Source organism: Periplaneta americana, chromosome 6, assembly GCF_040183065.1.
Source record: "Periplaneta americana isolate PAMFEO1 chromosome 6, P.americana_PAMFEO1_priV1, whole genome shotgun sequence".
NCBI classification, from domain to species: domain Eukaryota; kingdom Metazoa; phylum Arthropoda; class Insecta; order Blattodea; family Blattidae; genus Periplaneta; species Periplaneta americana.
Window position 1 is genome coordinate 19708387 of NC_091122.1, and position 27001 is coordinate 19735387.

General features: G+C 36.8%; 1 protein-coding gene and 1 long non-coding RNA gene across 3 annotated transcripts; both read right to left on the reverse strand.

Moving 5' to 3' along the window:
• Positions 1-1330: 1330 nt before the first annotated feature.
• On the reverse strand, positions 1331-18530 carry LOC138701117 (oocyte zinc finger protein XlCOF22-like). 2 transcript variants are annotated; one of them, XM_069827710.1, is made up of 5 exons: positions 18128-18528; positions 14955-15095; positions 13687-13811; positions 10198-10909; positions 1331-3505 (listed from the first exon to the last, which is right to left on the reverse strand). In XM_069827710.1, exons 1-5 carry the CDS (start codon positions 18248-18250, stop codon positions 3128-3130), a joined length of 1479 nt encoding a protein of 492 aa, XP_069683811.1. In that variant the 5' UTR covers positions 18251-18528; the 3' UTR covers positions 1331-3127. The 2 variants fall into 2 exon arrangements, with proteins under 2 accessions (XP_069683811.1, XP_069683812.1); XM_069827711.1 differs by having other exon boundaries at positions 3365-5570; positions 18128-18530.
• A 5142-nt stretch (positions 18531-23672) lies between these two features.
• On the reverse strand, positions 23673-26038 carry LOC138701119 (uncharacterized). Its single transcript, XR_011332455.1, has 2 exons — positions 25274-26038; positions 23673-23909 (listed from the first exon to the last, which is right to left on the reverse strand). It is a non-coding gene; the product is annotated as an uncharacterized lncRNA (long non-coding RNA).
• Positions 26039-27001: the final 963 nt, after the last annotated feature.

Here is a 27001-nt window from a genome sequence, read left to right on the forward strand (position 1 = left end):
TTCCTTTCTCCCTCCATTGCATAGGCATATTCCTGACTAATAACATATTACATGTACTCGTACACTAAACAGATTTTTTTTTCTTTCGAAGGAGGGCCCATAGGCAAGCACCGCAGCCTTAGGCTTATTCTGAAACCTCCTTATATTGGAATATTGTTGAAGTCTATTAGAATTGTTTCTTTCAAGTGCATGATTCACTGCATGGTGTTATCGTATCAATTCAGCCACAGATCCAGTTCTGACTGGAGAATTGATGCTCTGCCTGCCCGTGATGTTATTCTGCAGCCTCCTCAAATCGATGGCATCTGTTCGCAATTCATGTGCCTGAATCTGCTGCATCCTCAAAAATAAGAACATATCGCCAATGATTTTACGACTCATTAAGGTGCCATCTATTCAAGGGAGCTACACTCCCCCATTACCCACAGTTCTCTTAATAAAGCCCCAGTGGCTTTGCTGGATATGTGCAGCTCCCACAGACAGATGCCGCCTATAAGTATATCCTGGAATCACGTCCGCCATGTTCTCCTGGTCGACCTCTAAACTATTGAGATGATTAATTGAAATGATACTAATGACGGCAAAATGAGTCCGAAGTCCAATGCCGAAAGTTACCCAGCAATTATGCATAGAGTGATTGAGGAAAAACTTCAGAAAAACTCCGACCAAGATTTGAACCTGGGCCTGCTTGTTTCATAGTCAAGACGGCTAACCATTATTTCATAGCAGTGGACAATCAGATTTACAATGTACACAAACAATTGTTCTTCCTCTGACACATATCGGACCCAAAAACAAAATTTGATCCACCTAAGCACTAAGCATGCGCAATATGTTATAAATGGAACTTGGAAAATTCAGGTGGCCCAAATTTTGTTTCTAGGCCTGTACATACGAGCCAGAACCTCAATCAGAGGATGCGAAATTATTATCTGTTTTAAATTATACGTGTGCATATATGGCTAATGTAAAACTGATCTATGTATATATGTATGTATTAAGATCTACCGAGCAGGATAGCCCTGGAGACTCAGTGCCTTCAAGCCAGGAGGTCTGGGATACGATTTCCCAAGACCGACAATCTTGGTTAAATTTTTCATGGCTCTTCCTAAGCTATATCAGACAAAAGCCAGAATTATTCCTTTAAACATTGGCCATGACAGAAAAGTTTTCTATTTTAACGTGCTAAGGGTTCAGATTTGTACACATAATTATTTAGATATGTACAATATAGTGATAATTGTTTGTGTTTATAGTATACTATTGTTTATTCTTACATTTATTTATATTTTTTTGTTATCTATAACTGCCAGTGGCTGAAAACCATTCACAATTAATAAATATTCATTTATTCATTCTACTCCATTTCATGTATAAAATAATGAACCTTGAACTAATTTTTCACAAAATTGTGACATTCGCCCTTTTATGAGTGCACTCTTCAACTTCACTGCTCCACTCACTCTGTGTTGAGACGTGTCCGTGCTATTCGACAGAAAATGTCAGCTCTGAAAAGTTGAGAATGCATAAAAATAACTTTCTGGTGAAACTGAAACAGTTGTGATAATATAAGAAAATCTAAGTTTCATCACAAGTAATTTCTGATGTTAGCAGTTCTGTTTCGTTTTTAGTGAAATGTAAGCGATCCAAACGTACCTCCTTAGTTCTTCTGGAAGAAGGCCTTACAATTTTCATATGGGAATCTATTGAACACTTTCTTTGTCTAACTGTCCTTTGAGTCACTGCTCAAATACTCAATCTGTCATCTTTTCGAATTACATGTTGTGATCAATAATTCATACAATAAGCTGGCCTGGATAGTTATTGGCTTTCAAGTTTCCTATACCCTCCAAATACTTTCAATATCGTTCAAAAACATATACAGGACGACCCATACTTATGTCCAACTTTTTATTCGTTTATCACAAATAAATGAATTAACATGACACGATTAAGTAGCATGAACTAATAGTCCAGTCATTAAGATTGGTTAAAATTCCACCAATATTAAAATTCGATGTAAGCATCAGCATTTGCTGCACATTTTTCCGGACATGGCTGAACGTTCTATACTGCTCTTACAAACATTTCATTTGGCACCCAGCCACACTCCTCTCGTCTGACCATAGAATGTGTCGCAAAAGGTTAGGTTCCTCTTGAATCCATGCTAGTAGAGACTCCGCAAATTCCATTCTGATATCACAGTCCTCACATGACAGAGCTTACACAAAGTGGGGCTTCCATGGTCGCCAATTCATTTTCTTTAGCAACCGCTTCATGGACCCATAGGATACACCAGATTCCCGCTGGTACTGTCGATCACTGTTTTGGTCGGCCAGCACCCTTCTGTTGCGTAATTGAGCCAGTGCGAATCAAGTTGGCATGAATTCTCTTGATGGTCTTGTAGTCCAGCGTCGCATTTCTTCCTTTCACCATTCTCCACCATCTCTGCACCATAATTGGGGACTGCCACACATCCATTCGAGCAGCGATTCGTGTTTGATCGTACACAGACAGTCTTGTGGCCATGGTTAATGTTTTAAGATTTACACTACATTTTTCTGATTACATTAAATGTTTCGGACTGTAATGAGAACACAATAAAGTAAAACGAAATGACAGTTTCATTTGTGCTTTTAATGGTATGGAACACGGTACATTTTAGCGGTGAAAAGGTTCACTTAACCTGATTGATTTCACTACTACAGTGTAATAAAAAATTGGACATAAATATGGGTCGCCCTGTATATGTGATATATGTGACGTGTGTTCATGCTCTAAGCTTTAGTCACGAGTTGTAATGTTTCTGTTGCACATTTTTTTCAGTGACATTAGAAAAACTTGATGTTGATACATTACACATTTTCAGATCTGACATTTTCCATCCAACAATAAGAATATGACTTTACAATAATAAGTCTCACCACAGAGTTAAGCAATCAAGTTGACCTTCGCCACACATGAAAAGTTGGAACATGTTACATGGCTCTGTACTCAGATTCAGGTTCAATGTTCTTTCTTCACTCCCCAGTTACATAAGCAGTCCCGTTTTCTTTGTATTGGATCTCACATATCAGAATACAGCAATTTGAATTTCATCACCTTCTATATTAACAACAACGGACTATCATACAAACTCTTTTCCATGTATTGCGTTCATATGATATTTAAGATGTTCCCTCCGTATAAATCCCTTTCCACACTCTTCACACGACAAAGGCCTCATGCCTGAATGTACAGTCATGTGATCCTTGAGCCGACTGCTATTGACAAAAGACTTCCCACACTGAGAACACGAAACACGTTTAGCTTGTGAATGCGTCCAGGAGTGCACTTTCAGCTGGAAGCTCAGAGCAAACCTCTTGCCACAGGTTGGGCACTCGTATGGCTTGTGACTAGCATGCACACGCTTCATGTGCAGTTTCATTTTACTGCTGTGACCAAACAGCTTCCCACATTCCACACAGCTGAAAGATTTCTCACCAGTGTGAGCAACTAAGTGTACCTACAAACAAAAACAATAATTACAAACAATGCATATGACTAGTCTTACAAGTATTTCTAATCAACACTTTCCATTTCTAACTTTTAGGACTTCTTTGTAGTGTGGTCACCAATACAGGCCGAACACAAGACAAATCTAGGTAAAGGTAAAAGGTAAAGGTATCCCCGTCACACGCCATGAAGGCACTTGAGGGGCATGGAGGTAGAGGCCCATGCTTTCCATGACCTCGGCACTAGAATGAGGTGATGTGGTTGGCATCACGCTCTGACCGCCTTTTACCCCCGGGAAAGACCTGGTACTCAATTTTATAGGAGGCTGAGTGAACCTCGGGGCTGTTCTGGAAGTTTGGCAACGAGAAAAATCCCGTCACCACTAGGGATCGAATCCCGGACCTTCCAGTCCGTAGCCAGCTGCTCTACCAATTGAGCTACCTGGCCGTCAGACAAATCTAGGCCTATATGTAATTGCTGGGCATCGCACATGAAACATTACCAACTGTCATTATAATGAAAGATTTTAATTACCTAAATTTATATTAATTTAGATGTAAATGATTATCACCTGTACAGTGCATTAAAATCAACTGGACAACAATATGGGAACGAAATTATGATTTCAGTTGTTTTTCAGCATTGGTAGAATTGAAATTATTTTACTAACATGTTTATTACCCCTTCCGTAAATTGACTGTTCGCAACTCCGGCCAGCACCACAACTTCTCCGACATAACTGTACTCATATGTAGTCTAAACACGTGGTGTAAAGTGTGGAGCAATAATGCTGGTAAGAATTTAAATCCTTGAGCAGCAATTGTAGTAAACATTAGTGTTAAAATAAAGCAGAAGAAATTATTGGAAGAGCCGCCATGGTGGTCTAGAGGCTACAACACTAAACTTATAATCTTGTGAACCCGGGTTCGATTCCCGGCATACCCCCATTTATAACTTGTGTTGGGCAAGCTCGTGGTCCAGGTAACGTAGAGCTTTTCTCCTGGAGCTCCGGTTCCCCTATGACATCCCAACAAATCTCCAACATCATTTCGCGGGTGTAGCACAGACCAGCATCCTATGGCCCATCCTGGGCAACAACTCTGTCGGTAAATTGGTCCACACAACTGGCTTCATATGGGTGAATGACAAACAGAGAAGTACCAGCCATTAGTGAAAAACAGAGGAAAAAATATCACTTATTACCAAATCTTATATAATAATAATAATAATAATAATAATAATAATAATAATAATAATAATACATTTATTTGTCATTCCTAAATTCTACTTCTCAAGTCTTTCGCACCACAGGGCATAATAATAATAATAATAATAATAATAATAATAATAATAAATTATTACTATTACTAACAATAATCTTAATGGTTTATTTCTGCCTTCCCTAAATTCAACGACTGCTCCAGTGTTTCGCACCGCCGAGCCTGCGACAACTTCTCCGACACCCCTGTAGTGATATAAGTCTAAACAAATTGTGTAAGGCATGGAGCAATAATTCTGGAAGAAAATTGAATATTCGAGCAGCTGTTTACAATTTTGTGTTAAAAATGTAGATGAACATTATTAGAGGTTAAAAATGTTAATTATTATATTGATATCTCAAAATACAATAATAATAATCATATTGGTTTATGTCTGCCTTCCCCAATTCAAAGACTACTCCAGTGTTTCGTACGCCGAGCCTCCGCGGCAACTTCTCCGACATGCCTGTAGTGATATAAGTCTAAACAAATTGTGTAAGGCGTGGAGCAATAATTCTAAAAGGAAATTGAATATTCTAGCAGCCGTTGTAAAATTTTGTGTTCAAATAAAGTAGATGAACATTATTAGAGGATAAAAATGTAAATTATTAAATCGATATCTCAAAATATAATAATAATAATAATAATAATAATAATAATAATAATAATAATAATAATGTGTTTATTTTTGCCTTTCGTAAACTGAACTACAGCTCCAATGTCAGAACCGCCGCGCCGGATGTACTCGGCAACTTCTTCGACACATCTGTAGTGCATGTAGTCTAAACAAGTGGTGTAAGGCGTGGAGCAATAATGCTGGAAACAAAATTGAATATTCGAGCAGCAGTTGTAAAGATTTTTGTTAAAATAAAGTAGATGAACATTATTAAAGACATACAAATGTTAATTATTATATCAGTATATCAAAATAATAATAATAATAATAATAATAATAATAATAATAATAATAATAATAATAATAATCAGGAGCGGCTTTCGAAGAGGGGCTGCGGAGCTGCAGCACCCCCAGACATTTGTTGCTCTTGTCTTGTTTTATGTTGTGAAAAACATTTATTATACAGTCTCTATTTAGCGGCTCGAATTTTTAAAAAAGTTTCGCTCTCAATGACATGCACGTAGTCGTTAGTGAAGTCGCTTCCTCCCCTGGTGCTGCCAGAGCGAAACCAGAGACAAGGACTATAGGGTGAAGCCACTTCCTCCCCTGGAGCTGCCAGTCTTGTCTCGGATGCTTTGCGCGTTAGTTTTACCCCTCCTCCCTGCTGCCCCTTGCCATGAATCCAGAGTTTCCAGGCGCTGCAAAATTTGCAGCAGTTTGTCAGTAGCGCGCAATTTTAAATAGGCCTACATTTTCTTTAATGTTGTGAGTATAACAAGTGCAGCAATGTTTAATTCTGTACAATATTTACAGTCTATTCAGTTCAGTACCTTAACAATTCAGGAGAAATGTGAAATTAAGTGCCCATCAGTTGAATCTCATAATGGAAAGAGCCGCTAAACAAAATACAAAGGCTCGCATATTTTTTGCTCATTTATCCAGTATCTCTGCTTTCTTCTCTCGATCTCCACTCAGTCTGTATTAGATTAATGTGTTTCAAAGACAATTCCATCAGCTGGGGCAACAAGATGGATTTAAAATAAGAACAGTAAATGTTGCTCATGAGAAGAAGGAGCCATTGCTAGAATGTTTTCAAACCATAATTGAATCTGAAACATCTAACATCATCACAATAAATGAGGCAAGCGCCCTGGTGCGTACTCTTGAATATCCTGAATTCAATTTCTGGATCAGTTATTTTTTTCATTTATTGATGTATCATGTGTGTGTGTGTGTATATATATATATATATATATATATATATATATATATATATATTATACAACCAACTACAACATCGCCAGTTAGATATTTCTAAGGTTGAAATCTGCATATAAAAAATTAAATTGTGATTTATTTAACAGCACTCACAACTGCACGGGTTATATCAGCGTCGCCGGTGTGCCGGAATTTTGTCCGCAGGATTCTTTTAAATACCAGTAAATCTACTGACATGAGCCTGTCTCATTTAAACACAACTTACAAGATAAGGCGCATGGAACTAATTTTTAAATAAAGTAAGTTGCTTGGTTTATTTTTATATGCAGCCCCCTTAATTCAATATGCACGAGCCGCCACTGGTAATAATAATAATTGAATTGGACTACTCGTGTTTAGTACCCCCAGGTCTACCCGGCAACTTCTCCAACATATCTGTAGTGTATGTAGTCTAAACAAGTTGTATAAGGCGTGAGATAAAATTAGAGAAGTCTGTGAGTGTCTCAGCTGTGCTGAAGTGCAATCACGGATGTTAGGAGGTGATCAGAACATTGTTTAGCACAGGGTGGCGTACATTTTGAATACTTACTATGAAGAGTGTACGTACATAAACATCATTTCTCAGAAGATACCATTTTTGTTGCTTTGTGAGTAAACAAAAAAGTTAGAAAAAAAGTTTCAGTAAAAGTTGTTTCTTTTTAAAAGTAGTTTCCAATGGTACCTTCAATGACCCATGTTCTCATTTGAAATAATTTGCATGGTATGAGAGTAAATATGTCGGTTGCTATAGTAATCATGGTGTTCTATCATTTGCTATCCATTGCTTATATGCCTGCTCCCATTCGTACTGCACAGTATGCCTCTGCATTGTGAATTTTCTCTCTTCACTCAACTTCATTTGCGAATTTTTCCAATTTAACTGGACTGTTGACCATTGCTCAATTGAGTTTATGCCCTGGTTCATTACGAATTGCTTGACGCCACTGTGAACATTCTCTCACTTGGCATTCTCGACTTACGCTGCCTTAGTAGCCAATTCGTGCTCAATTCCCCCCTACTGCATATCATTAGATGACGTCACCTGTCCCAACTCAAGGTCTCATTGAATACAATGATATTTGTCAGTCGATCGCCATTTACTTCGCTGGAATATATCACGTAGTTCAGAAATTATAGGCACGACAAAACTGGCTCAAAATGTGTCAGTCAACATTCTGGGATGGCACTCTAGTATTGGACTAAACTTATTCACGCCAAAAAGAAAAAGAACTTTATGAAAATACTCTTATTTATGGTGGTACAGTAATTTTAAGTGCCTTACACTTCATAATCATTAAAAGTCTAATATGACTTTACAGATACGTACGTGTGTGTGCGCGCCTGTGCGTGTGAGTGCGCGTATGTGCGTAAGTGCGCGTATGTGCAAGTATCCTAGCCACCATAGTGGTTTAGTGGCTAGAGTGCTGGGCTTATAATTCTGTGGAACCAGGTTCGATCCCCAGTGTACCCCTGATTTATAACTTGTGTTGAGCAAGTCCGTGGTCCAAGTAACACAGAATTTTTTTTCGAATCTCTGGTTCCTCTGTGCCATCCCAACAAATCATCATCATCATCATCATCATCATCATCATCATCTCATCGTGGGTATAGCTTAGACCAGCCTTCTATGGCTCATCTTGGGCAATGACTCTGTCAGTAAATAGATCTACAATTGGGTTTAGTCAAGTAACTGCCATTAGTATTTAGCTATTTTCAATTCAGTGTGGGTCTATATACAGTGCCCAAAAAATTGTTGCATATTGTTTTATTTCAAACTTATAAAGAAATACGCAATATATTTTATTTTAGCTAAAAAAATTGTCGCATGTTAGTTTATTGTAAACTTATGAAGAAATATGCAGTATTTTTTTAGCACAATCATATAACTTACATATTGCACATTATTCATAAGTTTGTAATAGAATAATATGCAACAATATCTTTAAGCACTGTAGAACTTCAGTGAATTGGCACAGTGTACTTGAGTGGATAATTCAGTGCTTTTCTGTAATAGTTTTAGTAATTAATATGTATTGTTTTCTTCTAAATCAGTATAATCACACAGGTTCATTAGTGTGTATACATAAAAATCGCTACAGTAGTGTCTTCATCTACAACTCTAATATATCTTCGGGTGAAATAGGGTTCCTTATATTGGATATACACCATGTACATAAAATAACAGAGACCGTAACAGACCCCTAGGTTTAATACGTGAAATGGTTATGATGATGACATAAAATAATGTAACAAAATTATATAAAAATATCTAATAACAGGAACAGAATAATTGAATTATGGTTATTATAAGATGTTAACAAAAGTTGGGAGATTTTAGTCATTGGCAATAGTCACTGTTGCTTTAGCAGTATGTCACATTTTTTCTGAAAATGGCGAATTTAGAACAGAAAACTCGTTGTGTAGAATGGTTAATTCAGACTAATTCAACAACACAGGTTCAAAGAAATTATAGGAGAGTCTACAATACTCGTCATGCACCTTCTAGACATGATATTCGGCTATGGTATGAGAAACTTATGCAAACTGGTAGTGTAGGAGGGGCAAAACCTTCAGGAAGACCAAATGTACCTAAAGCTCAAGTTGCAGCAATACATGAAGCCTTCCAACACAGTCCAACAAAAGTCTATTCGTCGTGCATCACGAGAATTACAAATTCCACAATCAACTATTCATAAAGTCCTTCGGAAGCATCTTAAGCTCTTTCCTTACAAACTTCAAATTGTGCAGGCTATTACAGAAGATGATAAGGTACGAAGAATTAATTTTGCCGTGGATATGTTGCATAGAATAGATGAAGATGATAATTTCTTACAAACATGTGCTGTTTTCTGACGAAGCGACATTCCATTTGTCGGGACGCGTAAATTGTCACAACGTTTGGATATAGGGATCTGAGCCTCCTCGTATAGTGAGAGGTCCCCAGATTCACACCACTAGATTTCTTTATGTGGGGCTACGTAGAGGACAACGTCTATAGAACACCCATAACGAATCTCCATGTCTTAAGTAGCCTATAAAAATAAGAGATGTAATTTCTATGATCACACCACTTATGCTTCAAAAAACTTGGAACGAAATTGACTTTCGATTAGACATTGCACAGGCAACAGAGGCGCACATGTAGAAACTGTGTAACAAAACTCCCAACATTTGTTAATCTCACAAAGCAAACAGAATAAAAATATGTCCATTGGTTTCAAAGTTATTTTTATATTTTATTGGGTTATTTTACGATGCTGTATCAACATCTAGGTTATTTAGCATCTGAATGAAATGAAGGTGATAATGCCGGTGAAATGATTCTGGGGTCCAGCACCGAAAGTTACCCAGCATTTGATCGTAATGGGTTGAGGGAAAACCCCGGAAAATACCTCAACCAGGTAACTTGCCCCAACCGGGATTCAAACCTGGGCCATCTGGTTTCGCGGCCAGACGCGCTGACCGTTACTCCACAGGTGTGGACTCCAAAGTTACTGCTGTGTATTCTTGTTACATTATATATTATATATAACAGGCCTAAATAACCTAATTTATTCTATTCTAACCTACCTTCAAATCTCGAGAAGTAACGAACTTCCTCTCACATTGTACACATGAAAAGGGCTTGTCACCTGTGTGAATCTTCCTATGGGTCTTAAGATGGCCGCCAAGTCTGAAAGAAGCACCACACTCCTCACACGAATAAGGACGTTCATCAGAATGAGTTTTGATATGAATTCTCAGATTGTCTCTCAATGCAAATCTCTTTCCACACACATCACAAACGAAGGTCTTCTCACCTGAATGCGATATCATGTGCTGGTTGAGGCGAGATCTAAATCGAAACAACTTCCCGCAGACATGACACACACATGATTTCCGAGATCCATCGCTATCACACAATTTGGTGTGGCTCTTCATATGCTTCTTTAGTAGACTACCAAATTCAAAACACTGTTCACATTCATTACACGAGAAAGGCTTTCCCCTTCCATGGATTTTCACATGAACCTTCAAATTTTGCTTTAAAGAAAATGTCTTGCTACATACATTGCACGAGTAAGGCGTCTGGTCGGCATGTGCTGTGGTATGTCTTTCAAGGTTCTTCAGATACTTGTATGATTTCCCACACAAATGGCATTCCAGACTTTTCTGCTTAAGATCCACTATTTCTGCAGTATTCAAGTTGAAAGAACTTCTTGCATCCTCCTGAGATACGCCATTTTCCTTATCATTATTCTTGTCACTTAATGGAGAATGGGCATTATCATTCCTGCACATCCTAAAATGCAAACAAGACAGAAAATGTACATACAGTATCTGCTTACAACATAAGTCTAGTGGTTAACACAAAATACGATTTGTAGGTACCAGAAGTCAGGACTGTGTTTAACATTATTGGTGCTCTGGGTCATTAAAAAAAATGCTGTCCCACAAACATAAATACGCATGTATGAAAATTTAACTGAAGTGAAGAGAGAGAATTGACTAATCAAAATTCAAATGAAAGCAGTTAACAAACGGAAATGATGCACAACAAGTGAAATTAAGTAAGTATGACTTTAAATGTTAACAATGATATACTGCTAGTGCAGTACCTCAAGCGATCACTGTTTCATATTTTGCTAGATCTGAAATCTTTAAAAACTTTTTTCTTTTTACCTCTTGGCTAGTGAAATAGTTTCTCGTTGTTTCGTTTATTTTCCAGGATGCTGATTCATCTCTAGTTTCACTTAATTCATTTCCACACTCATCGCTAACATTACTTTCACTATGTGGGCACCAGTGATGAAGCTCTTAAGAGACTTTTAAGGCTTAGCCTACCCAAAAAATTTCAGTTATTATTTCTAGTAACAGTAGGCCCGTAAGTTCGTAATATTGATGTATCGTAACACTTGGGTTGCACTCCGATCCTTATATATATTAAGTTCACTGTTAGCAGTCATTTCAGTATGGAGAGGGCAGTGTGAGCTGCAAGGCTTGTGACAAAAGCCTCTAAAGACATGGCTATGGGCTTGACTCACAAGCTTGAGGGGGGAACTGGGAGAAGAAATCGATTTGCTGCATTTCTGAATGAAACGTGACTAAGGGCTAGCCTCACCTTCACAATAATACGTCGTGCTATAATGGTGTTCTTTGAAAGCACTGCGTTGTTGAGTTTAGTTTAATCAAAAGTGCAAGCGTGTGTGTGTGTTACATATTAATTTTGTGTAAAATGGCTCACACTGAGAGAACATTGAAGTTATTATTTGTAGAATTAAACGAGAAACCGTTTTAAGTTGGACATATGAAACAAAATGTGCTTACAAAGACAGACATCACATTTGCATGGTGGCTTAATAGCATCTTAATTTCAGGAAAAACAATGACTGTTAATCTCTTTTCCAAATAACTTTAACTGAAACACTGGTTTTCTTAATGACGCGTCAACAGGTTAGAATTAATTTTATCAATTTAAAAGAATAGATTTCTATTAGGTAAGAAATTCCAATACCTTTCTGAGACACTGTAGTCATTGAAAAGCAAAAGAAATTAGTCAAAATCCCAAACTCTCTGGTTGTTTTCAGTGGCAAAGCTCTCAAAAGGCTTTTGAGGCTTATCTAGTAACAGTATGAGTTGTAATAACAATATGTATCATAACACTTGGTTTCACTTCGATCCTTTCATATATTAAATTCACTGTTGGCAGTCATTTCACTGCAAGAGTTAAAAGAACATAGTGATTTTTCCTTATGTTATCATTCTGTCTTTCAATATTCTGCCTGGAAGCTGAGCTAAGCTGTTGCCTAATTCTGTTCTTCCAAGGACTGATAAATCTAGGCAAGCATTCTTATGAGCAATAGATCCCTCAAGCTTGTTAATTTTCTGTGTCAAATGGCTTAAATCTGACACACCAGTGCATGTCCAGCTCGTATTTTACCCTCAGCAAATAGCAGGTATGGGAAACAAAATAATTTATTTGTAGATTCACAACTGCAAATCCAGCTGTTTCTTTCATATTTTTTTTGCATTGAAAGCCCTGCAAAATGTTTTACCTCGGCCTGTTTGTGCTAGCTTCAAATCGAGTTGAAATAACGGCCTTCCAAACTTCTTTATTTTACACTTATCTTCCAAGATTAAAATGAAAAATTTGTTTGTAAAATATATTGTACACTATTCATTTTCTTTGGAGACGAACAGTGGTCACATTCACAGATGAATATATTAAGACTAAAACACCAAGAAAGACTAAATGGACATTTAAAGGATTGTAAGAAACCATTAATAAATACAGCAATCAGTAACACACACGTACACGTGCTAAAAGCATGATCTCAGTTACACATTGGAGCTAACTTCCGGTTTGCATTACAAAGTCTTTTGCATGTCGGCTGTCTCACGATCACGTGACTACAGCTGCACTAGTGCAAACACCGGCACAACCACAGATTTGTCATGCAGCATTTCCCCTTGCCTCTCGCCCAGCACGCCAGTCTAGAAACTGGCTCAGCGAGGTTCAGAGGAGAAACTGAACTTTGGAAGCTTGTAGGTATTCAATCTCTGCAGTTCATAGATTTTCATACGACAAAAATACATCAGAGCTGCAAGTAAACTTATTAAAGATAGCAAGAAACAAAGAATGATAGTGTAAATTATAACTAAATTTATTTAAACAATTAAATTGGTTTTCCTTTGTTTTTCCTGGGGGTTCTCTGAACCACTGAAGGCATAAGATGCACAGCCACTGTACATAGTACATAATTATCTATCTTAACAATGAAATGAAATAATAAATGTTGAAAACTGTTGGTAGTCCAAAAAGTTAATCAGCAATGAAATGGTTTTGAAATTACTGTACAAAATGCGACATCAACAATGGAATAAGAAAAATATCGAACATAAATAAGTAACTTTAAAGTCGGATAATTATTTTATTCTAATCACATGGACTCTCTAATTTCAGGTATTTAATCAGTATATTTATGGAAAAAAAGGTTGAAAAGATTAGGCTGAGAATTAAAGCTGTGCGTAGGTCTATCCTACAATACTATCACTACCTAAATATAAGATTCATTTAACCTGTATTCTTCACCATCATTATGCACCTGGAGGCCAGATTCATCACCAGAAATCTCTGGTTCAGCTGCTTCATCTTTTATGTCTGGACAGCCAAAGGAACTTTCTTCAGTTTTGCCGTTTTTACCCTGCAATATGAAGATCAACATTGTAAAAACAAACAAAGAAATAACTTCTTTGGACGAAAAAAAGTGAGTACTTTACAGTTTCAAATGAAGAAACAATAATTATATACTAACACAATGTACTAAAATTTGCATACAGCCATACATAAAGCCACGGCTACAACCAAATTGTACAATTAAATTTATTGATTAAAGTTCTCGTTAACACTTTGTTAAAAACATAAAATTTACTTTGTCATACGTTAAAAGTGTTAAAATTGTTAAAAAAGGTATTTACCTTCGACAGACGGCCCATTTCGACGCTATGTGTCGTCGAAATGGGCCATCTGTCGAAGGTAAATACCTTTTTTAACAATTTTAACACTTTTAACGTATGACAAAGTAAATTTTATAATTAAATTTATGGTCGAAAAAACTACTGTCATAGGCGCACTGTTAGTTGAATGGCTAGATCACTGGCTTTCATGGTGGATCCAAATGGAATTTGTGGTGGGCAAAGGACGTGTACGTTTTTGCGGGGTACTCCCATTTCCCCTACTGACATTCCATCATCGCTCCATTAACCATCATCATCATCATCATCATCATCATCATCATCAACATGTGGTACTATGTAGTTTATCCCACAGTACACCATGACAACATCTACATAAAATAACTATAGCTTAGATGTCCATAGAGAAGACAGTTGGATGAATGATACAAGTTACGTACCCACTACCGGGAAGGGAGAGGGGAAATACTGTTATATTCAAAATCATTACCATTAAATTTAATTTAATTTAATTTAATTTCAGGAGGGGGAGCACTACGGCCCAGCACTGCGACCTAGAAGATCTACTGCACTGAAGTTTGAGCTAAGCACATTCTCAACCGACACCGGCTGACTACAAAAAAAAAAAAAAAACACACACACACACGCACGCACGCCCACACACACACACACACACACACACACACACAAACACAAAATTATTGTGTTACTTGTCATTATCCCTGAAAGTTAATTAAGCTGTTCTCTTGTCGGTTCTATAGTCTAAAATTTCAATGTTAGTATTTAGTCCTTATGCTGCTCATAATTAGATAAGTCTGGTGGATTTTTATGAAATAGTATTGTGCTTATAGTGCACTCAATATCGTTCTTACCTGTAGGCCTAATGATTGCGATAAAAGTTGCCTGAATGTTGTATCACTTGTTTCACACTGTGATTTGAAGCTGTAGCTTATGTCAATCTTCTGAACACATGGAAAGCATACCTGAGCTGGTAGTCCATCTCCTATACAGACCTGTAAAAGAATTTTACAAGTGAATACTTCTACCAAAAGACGAAGAATTTCCTTTCTTGTAATAGTGACTAAGTCATATCAGCTTTCAGGATAAGGATGGGTTATATCAATTCCAACGAAATTCTAGTTAACAGGGTTATTTCAGTAAGTATGCATAACATTATTTAACAAATGTATTAAACTACACTCATACACACATATCTAAAACTGTTAACAAACCCTTATCATTTGGGAAAACTCAGAAATCCTGACAACGGCATATACCACTTTGTTCACCCACTTTGGGATGCTTGCATTTACTGAGCGCATCTCACCTTGCTACCATTCACTTACATTAGTCTACTCCAGTGGTTCCCAACCTGTGATCCGCGGGGGTCCGTGAGTAATTCGTAAGGGGTCAGCAGGAACAAGATATATTTTTCAAATGGTATTTCAAATAAACTTAACCATCGCTTTCTCTGATATTTTTTAGCTTGAAAAAATATTTGTTTACTTGTATCAGCCTTGTGAGATACAGAGTTTATGAGGAATGAGATCACTTGAGGGAGATCTCTTAGCTTGCAAGTCTAGCCTACTTATCTGTTACTTTAGATTTTTAAATTCTTTGAAATCAATTTTCAGGGTCTAGCATTAGGTGTTCACCATTCAGGATAGGATTGAAGCAATGATAAAGAAATTACACTTGTGGTCTAGCTGTGTTGTCAATAGAGAATTCGATTAATTTCTCACTCTAAGTAACTTCCTAGCAAGTAATGGTAATGAACCCTTGTCCGATGTCATTGAAAGTATGAAGAACATCATGATTTATTAACATTAAAATTAAGGGAATACTTTCCTCCCTGCAATTGAAAAAACAATTGGATGAAAACCCTTCTATGTGATAAAAATAGTTCGTCCATCACAGAAGAAGAGAAGCTGTTACCTAGTTGTTATCTTGTGACTCAAGCTTAAAAATCGTGTTTCCTACAACGACCTTGATGCAATTTTATTTGCATTCACGCATGTATCCCCATGTTTTCCGATCTACAACACAACACCTAAACATCATCTGCATCAACATAGGTACTTGTGTCCAGTGCACATTTTCTGTTGGTGTCCATGAAGAGTTGATATAGATGTAAATTTAATGTTCAGCTAAACTTGCGATTCAAGAGTATCTACAATTGAATCAGACTTGCCAAAATTGCCAGCTACAAGGCAATATCAACCATTCCAGTAACAACCTTACGGCAAGTCTGAGAAACTAATTTCATTTTTCTCAGGAAAATGTGGTATCTTTGTATTTATGTGTTTTCAGGTTTAAATTGTATTCAAAAGCTAAAACTAAAATTTAATATCGCTACCAATTCATTAAGGAAACTTAATTCACTACATTATAAAAATATGTAATAAGTAGAACATATTTATAGGTCTAAATTGTGCAAAATATTTTTGGGGGTCCCCAACATAAAGTAGGAACTTTAAGGGGTTCATGACACTCAAAAGATTGGAAACCACTGGTCTACTCGAATGAAAAGAGTTGTCTTGGGTTAGGCTGGGTTAGTGTCTGTGTAGTCTCAGCAATACTCTCAGCATCTCTTGTACAGATGAACAGGGATCAAGCAACATTTCAACATCCTTTCAAATAAAGAGGATACACTAGTTAGTTAGGCATCAGACCAATATGACGAGCACATTATGGCTATGTCCTCTTTAATTCATCAAGTTTCATTTTATACCATAACACTTATTGCAGTTATTACAGTATAATTACCGTTTCTTTGGACTTATGACAGCTCACTATGGTGGCTAGCCATGGAACTTAAGGGGTTGTTGTCACGGCAACCAATATTAACCTTGGAAGTAGCCAATCATCGTTTGACGCCCACTGCTCTCTTCGTCCAAACTTGCAGGCAATGCTGGTACATTATCGAACATATCGCACTTGACTGACTGACTGACCAGTAGCAGTGGCAGCAAATTGGCAACATTCCATGACAGCAGATCCGTAAGCAAGCATAAGTCAAAAGGAACTTTAATTCTACTACCGGTATAATATATTATAGAGAATTCTGAACAAGATAGGCACATTGTTTTTGGATGAAAACTCCTAAAGAGGATGATTTTTTTTAGTTTCCTGATGTTTAAAATACTATAAAGTACCTACAAAAATATTTTGATTTTACTTTTCTCTCTCTTGTACGAAAGAGGGGCCCGAAGGCTCTAGAATAGGTCGAAAAATTGGGAAACGTGACTATATAATATAACCTAGGCCTATATGTTACTTAGTTACTCCACTGTCTAGTACAGGGCTGGGCATCGGTAGCGCATCTAGACTCTAAACGAGGATGCTTAATATTCATCAGTCACAGAATCAATGCTGCGCGGTGTTCGGCGGGGAAGAAAGGGGATGATGAGAAATCATATGGCTCCCTGTGAGAGAGTAGAATCTGCTCTTGCTTCCCAGCCCAGGTCTAGCTTGAGTTGATTTTTTGCATTTCTCGCGTTACAATGCTTCAAGCAAGTGAGAGTACTAGGAACAATAGACTGTGCGATAGTAGCGTAGCTAGCAACTAAAGTTCAATTGTCATTGGATGCATATTCCCTACCTGTTGAGCTTCGTGATTGGGTATCCCCGTGATTGTATGTATTAGACTGTGGTTATCCCTCATCTAAGCCTTTCAACCGGTAGTCTTGTCACAGTTCTCAGCGTCCTGTCACTTAGCTATTTCCTCACCTAACTCACTCTAATCTTATTACAGTCCTCGACCTCCTGTTACTTAGCTATCCCCTCATCTAACCCACTCTAACCTTGTCAGTTCTCGGCCTCTTGTTACTTAGCTATTGGTTATACGCGTATGTGCCCGTCGTACAGAATATCACCGATATAAAAATTATACCATAAACTATTTTAACAGTGCACTCTTGTCCGCAACCTTAATCTCACCCAGTGAACTTTCCATACCCATTTTGTTGATGCAATAATAGCATAAATCATTATCCGAATACTACACATTTATTTTTATTCAGTACATTTTGTATCTATGACCAACCTGCAAACCTGGTAATATTTTCATAATCCTTGCTAGAAGATTTTCTTCGTTCTCAAAAAGAGAAACTAACATTACCTCTTGTGTCATGCAAAACCGACATATATTTTCGAAATTCGTAGTCATGTCGTGTAAAACTATTTTACACACGAATACCGTAATAATTATCAATTACATTTTCACAACATAACCTCTACAACCCCGATGACACTATTAGCCACATCATTATGCTATATACAAGCAATACGTTTTTTTATGTATAAAATAGAATATGGATTTCTGAGTTTAACTTATAAAGCACTAATTCATAACGAGTATTATTATTATTATCCACAATTTCAGAGACTCAAAATTATTCTCCATTTAATTTTTACATGAACATAAATTTCTCGAAAGGGAAGTTTCTTGAGATGGAGGATTTTTCTATTGCAATGAAGAAATTTTCCATTTTCATAGCCTGGCGACACTGCTTGCGCCCATTTCAAATTTTATTGTGCTGCTATGGCGCTGGTTTTATTTATTTTGAACAAGCGTCTCTGAAGGATCTTTATCGGCTAACCAATTTGCTGGCAGAAAGTTATAAAATACACAGCTCCTTTTGTTCGCTCCAATAAAGTTCCATTAACGCTTAGAAAATTGAACCGTGTAGATGGACGTACATCATGTTTTGCCAGTAGCTAATTCTAGTTTTCTATTTTTAATATATTTTGTCGTGTCCAACATCAACCTGTATGATTCTTAAGACGAAATAAAATACATGTGGTGGGCGGAGTTTCTACGTTCTCCTTTATGCGATTTTCCCGGAATTTTTAAGATAGCAGTGTGCAAAAGCGTCGACAGGATAGTTGATGTTAAAAGATTTAATTTCGAGGCAGGTTTTTGATCACCAAGTGTTATTTACTGTACCACAGGATTTATATGCTGCTGCTGCTGGGTTTACTAATGTTTGTGTGATTATGGATGCAACATTAATAAATACTGATGGATCAACACAAAAAAATGAATCTGATTTTGTGGTTAGACATTGTAATTATTTTATCACTTGCAGAATGGATCAAATCTGTTATTTACTTGGCTGAATGACACAAAAGAAAATACGTCAATACATGTATTTGAATGTAATTATTCTCATAATAAACAAATGATGATCACCAGACGCATCTATTTCGTAAACAAAATACGGTCGCTATTCAATTGCAAGTAGATTACAGAATACAGGACAGATGGCAGCACTGTCTATCGTGTGCTACACCCAAGCGCAGACTTTCTGAACTTCATGTTAAGCTAAAATCTAACATTGTCTCAATACCTCTTCCAACTCTTATTTTTCAGCTATTTATTGATAATTCCAAACCTTGCTATGAGATATATTTATTGTACGAGTAATTAGCTACATTTCGAATTGCACAATAATTAATCTACATGCTCTCCATTTACTATGAGCAACATTATTGTTCGAAGAAATCTACATACAATCGTATTTGCGATGATTCTCATTAGAACAAAGTGCATCCGCTTGGTAGCGCTACATGTATCGATACAAGGAGCAACGGACTGAATATTATAAGTTGGAGGAGGTATTCAGACTAGCTTTAGTGATTGTACGTGAATTATTCTCATAATAAACAAATGATGATCACCATACGCATCCTTTTCGTAAACAAAGTACGGTCGCTATTCACTTGCAAGTAGATTACAGAATACAAGACAGATGGCAGCATACGCACGCTCTATCGTGTGCTGCACCCAAGCGCAGACTTTCTGAACTTAGTGTTAAGCTAAACTTTAACATTGTCTCAATACCTCTTCCAACTCTTATTTTTCAGTCCGTTGCTCCTTGTACCGCTCCGTCTAGCGCTACCAAGCGAGAATAAACAATTTGCCTAAAGCGGAAAATTTCTTCGAACAAAATAGTACTTATCGTACATGCAGTGCATATAAATTAACTATTATCCCTATTCACATGTACATGATAGGGCTATTATGCAACTCCAAATATCTAATCACGATAAAGAAATCTGCTGTAAAATACTGGTATTTTATTAATTAGGTACCAAATCCTTTAATAATTTATTTATCATTTTATAATTAGAATTTCATACCTCCAACTAGTAATATAGAATTGGAACTAATTTACGAAAATAATATGTGATATTCGACATACAACAGTATTTTAATGGGGATGCGATGTGCTTCGTGAAGGTCGAGTGTAATTAATGTCTCCAATTATCTCATTTCTTCCCATTGCTACTTCCAGTTCCTGCACATTTTTATTAATTTCGCCTATTACAAATTCAGTTATTTATTAATAATTCCAAACCTTACTATGAGATATATTTATTGTAATTAGCTATATTTCGAGTTGCACAATAATTAATCTACATGCTCTCCATTTACGATGAGCAACATTATTGTTCGAAGAAATCTACATACAATCGTTTTTGCGAAGATTCTCATTAGTACAAAGTGCATCCGCTTGGTAGCGCTAGATGTGTCGATACAAGGAGCAACGGACTGAAAATTATAAGTTGGAGGAGGTATTCAGACTAGCTTTAGTGATTGTACGTAAATTATTCTCATAATAAACAAATGATGATCACCATACGCATCCTTTTCGTAAACAAACTACGGTCGCTATTCACTTGCAAGTAGATTACAGAATACAAGACAGATGGCAGAATATGCACGCTCTATCGTGTGCTGCACCCAAGCGCAGACTTTCTGAACTTCGTGTTAAGCTAAAATCTAACATTGTCTCAATACCTGTTCCAACTCTTATTTTTCAGTCCGTTGCTCCTTGTACCGCCCCGTCTAGCGCTACCAAGCGGACAATCTTCGAAAACAATTGCCTAAAGCGGAAAATTTCTTCGAACGAAAGAGTACTTATCGTACATGGAGTGCATATATATTAACTATTATCCCTGATCACATAATTATATATGCAACTCCAAATATATATAATCACGATAAAGAAATCTGCTGTAAAATACCGGTATTTTATTAAACAGGTACCAAATCCTCTAATAATTTATTTTATAATTAGAATTAATACCTCCAACTAGTAATATAGTATTGGAACTAATTTACGAAAGTAATATGTGATATTCGACATACAACAGTATTTTAATGGGGGTGCGATGTACTTTGAGAAGGTCGAGTGTAATTAATATGTCTCCAATTGTCTCATTTCTTCCCATTCCTACTTCCAGTTCCTGTACATTTTTTTTAATTTGGCCTATTACAAATTCAGCTATTTATTAATAATTCCAAACGTTGCTATGAGATATAATTATTGTAATTAGCTATATTTCGAGTTGCACAATAATTAATTTACATGCTCTCCATTTACGATGGGCAACATTATTGTTGGAAGAAATCTACATACAATCGCTTTCGCGATGATTCTCATTAGTACATAGTGCATCCGCTTGGTAGCGCTAGATGTGTCGATACAAGGAGCAACGGACTGAATATTATAAGTTGGAGGAGGTATTCAGACTAGCTTTAGTGATTGTACGTGAATTATTCTCATAATAAACAAATGATGATCACCATACGCATCCTTTTCGTAAACAAACTACGGTCGCTATTCACTTGCAAGTAGATTACAGAATACGACAGATGGCAGCATACGCACGCTCTATCGTGTGCTGCACCCAAGCGCAAACTTTCTGAACTTAGTGTTAAGCTAAAATCTAACATTGTCTCAATACCTGTTCCAACTCTTATTTTTCAGTCCGTTGCTCCTTGTACCGCCCCGTCTAGCGCTACCAAGCGGGCAATCTTCGAAAAGAATTGCCTAAAGCGGAAAATTTCTTCGAACGAAAGAGTACTTATCGTACATGGAGTGCATATATATATATATATATATATATATATATATATATATATATATATATATATATATATATATAACTATTATCCCTGATCACATAATTATATATGCAACTCCAAATATATATAATCACGATAAAGAAATCTGCTGTAAAATACCGGTATTTTATTAAATAGGTACCAAAACCTTTGATAATTTATTATTTGAATTTCATACCTCCGGGAACTAATTTACGAAAGTAATATGCGATTTTCGACTTGCGACAGTATTTTAATGGGGGTGCGATGTGCTTTCAGAAGGTCGGTTGTAATTAATAGGTCTCCAATTTCTCATTTCTTCCCATTCGTACTTACTGTTGATTTCTCTTAATTTGGCCTATTATAAATTCAGATATTTATTAATAATTCCAAACCTTACTATGAGATGTAATTATAATTAGATATTTCGAGTGGCACAATAATTAATCTACATGCTTTCCATTTACGATGAGCAACATTATTGTTCGAAGAAATGTACATACAATCGCTTTGGCAACTATGATTCTCATTAGCATAAAGTGCATCTGCTTTGGTAGCGCTAGATGGAGCGATAGAAGGAGCAACGGACTGATAATTATAAGTTGGAAGTGGTATTCAGACTAGCTCTTGTGATTGTACGTAAATTATTCTCATAAGAGACAAATGATGATCACTATACGCATCATTTTCGTGAAGAAAATATTGCAGCTATTCACTCTCAAGTAGATTACAGAATAGAGGACAAATGGCAGGATATGTACACTCTATCATGTGCTGCACGCATTGTAGACTTTCTGAATTTCGTGTTGAGCTGAAATCTATCTGAATGAATTTTTAACTTCATCCAAGTCTTAATTTTCAGGCCGTTGCTCCTTGTTTTGCACGTATCATAGTTGGTTCAGTCGCTGGGGTAAATTTAACCATAAAAAATATGATTTAAACAATGTCAGATGCATTGAATATTATATTTAAGTTTCATTATTATTTTTTTATTTTTCAAGGTTTAAAAATATATTCAGTGCATCTGATACGATTTAATTTTTTTTGTGGTCAAGTTTACTCCAGTTTACGATATTGGAAATAGTTGTTTTCAGAGGAAATAGAGAAAGTGTAATTCACACGATATATCCTATAAGGCCTTAACCCCCCCCCCCCCCCCCCAAGCAAAACCTGAAATGAGCCAATGTTAAAGGATTATCTGAAGTTACAAGAGTTAAACTTCTGTCTAGTTCCATGTGTACACTCTTCTTTGTTTTCTGCTTGTTAGAGAATCGCAGATATGCGCTTGAATAACTGGTGCACAATGCGCAGGCTATACTATACTAGTCCCTCTAAAAGGGGGGGGGGGAGGCATGGGCTAGGACTGTTCTCACATGTAGGCCACTTATGTGGGTCCATTGTACTACACAGGATGGAATGATGTGCATGCCCTAATGCTCTCCCACTCTACAGATCCCCCTACACAGCTTAAAGGATCCCTTTACTTTTCCACATAGACATTACTGCAGTTCATAAACTCTGGTCTCACGCGGTATGATGAGCCCATGAGAGAACCCACAGTACAGAGCACTACAACCAACTACTAATGACCACTTACCATGGGGTCCAAGTCCAGTGGTGGTCCACTGGCGACACTGCAGTGATATAAAATTTCTTTGAAAGAGGGCTCTAACAAATATATACTAGTCCACAAATACTCATTACAATCATCGTAATTTTTTATCTTCCTGCAAGTACATTCATCACAAATAATTAAGATACTTTTACTATAATTCATCTTTTCTCTTCATATTTTCTGTCCATGTGTTGCACTTAGATAAAATGAACTCATGTGAAATAGTCTCCACTGGACTGATGCCACTGACTGACAATTAAGTAGAATCCTCCTTACATTCTGCAATACGGCAACTCGAGGCTTTCACCAGAACAAAACCTGAAAAGGATACAGAAGAAACTGATGAGAAACCTTCATTTGACAGTGCTAAAAATTTAAATAAACAATATGAAAGAATTGATGTGATATATTTCTCAACATATTCGGTCCTGCTGGCCCTTCACATTTCTGTATTCGGACAGCATTCCCTTACTTGCACTATTTACAACTTTAAACACAGACGTATTTCGACACTTGAAGCCTGTTCTTACTATGTCTTTCATATTCCTTCACTTTCACTTGACCATCCTTCTAATTTATCTACTACTGTTCTACTTCCCTTCTCTTATTCTCAGTTTACTTAAAAACCATTCCTATCTTTAACTTCATTCCCTACTTTCTCATAACTAACTTAAAACTTTCTTATAACAATACATGTAACTTATTTAATATGTAAAGGTACAGTCACACATCGCTACTTTTGTACTGCAGCTTCAAAAGTTGTGTGTCATGTTCACACGTAAGCCAAAAGTAGAGCGCTGCACGTTACTTTTTGTGCTGTGCAACCCGAGTGCTGCAAAAGTTGCAACTGGAGGTTGCGAGTCTGTTCACACACAAGGCGCTACTTTTGTAGCCGCAGTCATGCTGCAGGTTTCCATCTCCGTGTTGACTTCTCAATATACATTTTGTGGTTATGTTCGCATTATTAAGAAGCTCATGCAAAAGCTTACTTATCTATTATTTGCTTTTCTGTCTAACTAGTATTCAGAAATTGACATTATTTTTACTATAAAGCTTTTAAAAACGCCTATATACTGAAATGATAACCAACAGCATATTCACGTAATCAATGTTGGCAACCCTCCTATTTCGAACTACGCTACGGAAAATTAAAAAAAATGAATTATATCGTCAGCAATTATGCTCAGACTATGTTGTGTATTTAATAACTGTTACAAATAATTTATTTTCATCACATCTAACATTAAAATATATCCGAACAATAAAAGTATCATTGGCACATTTGGGTGGCAACACTGGTTGCAACCGCAGCAAGTTTGTTCACACATCGCTACTTCTAAGCTGCGCGCAGTATGAAAAAGTAGCGGGCAGCAGATTCGGCAGCCGCTACTTTTCGAGTTGCACTGTTGTTCACACGTCGCAGTACGAGAGTTGCGCAGTTTTTGTACTGCAGCGCTGCAAAAGTAGCGACGTGTGACCGTACCTTAAGACCTTACCCTTCTTGACTATTTCCATAAAAACAACCTATTATTATATTTGCTGGCTAAACACTTCTTACACAACACATTGGCACTCGTACCCTAGCAACATTGGTTTCACTTTATTTATAACACTGAAAAAAGTACGACAGTTCACTTCCATTTATCCATTACATAACTAAACCTGCTATTATTTCAACCTACTGATACACCATTTCCTCAGATTATAGACAGTTTTTTCTCCACTATGCCCCCTCTTTTCGCACTCCTGGAATGCTTTACACTCTCAATACTTCCCATTCTATTCCCTGCACTTATTTCACTTCCTCATTCACCAGTCTCTTCTTTCGTCAGTTCAGTATTCTTCTCTCTTCCCCTCTGCCTTTTAACTCCAAGGTCCAGATGCCATTTGATACTTTGCTTGTTTTGCTGACTTGGCCTTGGGGTGACGTCATTACTGGTCGTCTACTTGGTGTTGCAGCCGCTGCCTTAGGGTTCACTGCCTGAATGAAATTAGCTGACGAATTCTTTCGACATTCTTCCCTCGCAATCTCCTGAATCACTGTCCTCATGTCTTCCACAAATTTATCTTTTCTATTCCTTACCCATCATTAAAAATCCTTTTAACTCTCTTCTTTACCTGTATTCTTTTACTTTCATCAATATTCTTTCCATTTTTCGAAGAATTCAAATTTTCCAAACAAAATTCAACATCAAATAACTCCCCATTAATTTTCAATTTGTCTTTAATTAATTTTGCATAATGCCTATTTTTCCTCGCTGCCTTCATAAACGCCACTAACACCTTCCTTCTACACCTCATCTCGTATTCAAAATCTTTATCTATACTAATGCTCGAGTCTTTCAATGCTTTGTTACAATCCATGATCTTCTCTTTAATCATCCGGTTTGCCAGTCGGACCAAGATGGCCTATTTTCCCCATGACCTATTCTATATACCTCATTCACTTGTCTGTCGGACCAAGATGGCCTATTTTCCCCATGACCTATTCTATATACCTCATTCACTTGTCTATTTCCAATGTCAATGCCTAACCACTCCCAGCACACATTCACTATCGCTTCATACATGTTCATAGACTGTTCTTTCACCTGTTCTTCAATACCAAAGAAAATTAAGTTGTTCCTCCTTTCCTCCTCTTCTAAATATTTCACCTTCTTTTTTAATAGATTGTTTTCCTTTTGTAGATCTTCCAATTGTTTGTTAATACTATCGATGGTCGCCTTTAGACTTGTGGTATCCATTCTCCACAGATCCTTCATTTCACTTATTACTCACTTCATCAGCTTCCGTATACTACTGCACTTTGCTAAGTTAGCAGGCTCGCGGTCAATCATGTCTGACTCAGCTGTTTGCTCATTGAGAACTGATATGAGGGAATTAGTTACTTACATTTGGGCTCTTGAATTAGAATTTTGTAGAGAAAATAAAATTTAGGGAAAGTAGATTCAAAGAATTTACTTTACCACCATCTTGTAACACAAATTTCACTTCTGTTCCCTAAATGAAGCTATATATTTAGGAGACACACTTATTAACTGGGACTGCAAGCTATATAGAGCATTCCACTTGTGAGGAAAACTATAGCTCGACAAACAGGAATATCATTCCGAGATATGAGAGAGATAAGTGCAGCATTGTCTAATCTGCTCAATTTGTACACAAAACGAATATACAGGCTAATATAGTTTCTGAAATAATACATTACACACATATTCAGTGTGAAATAACTAAATATTTCGGAATTTCTATACTGAAGTAATGCGGACATACAAAACACAGTTTAGCTACATTGAAATTCGCACCAGCAATGTCAAATCTCCAAGCACATATCAGTGGGTGTACTTAAATTTGTCAAATTTGCTAAGAGAACGAATTAGGAGTTGACTAATTGCTTGCAATACTGATGT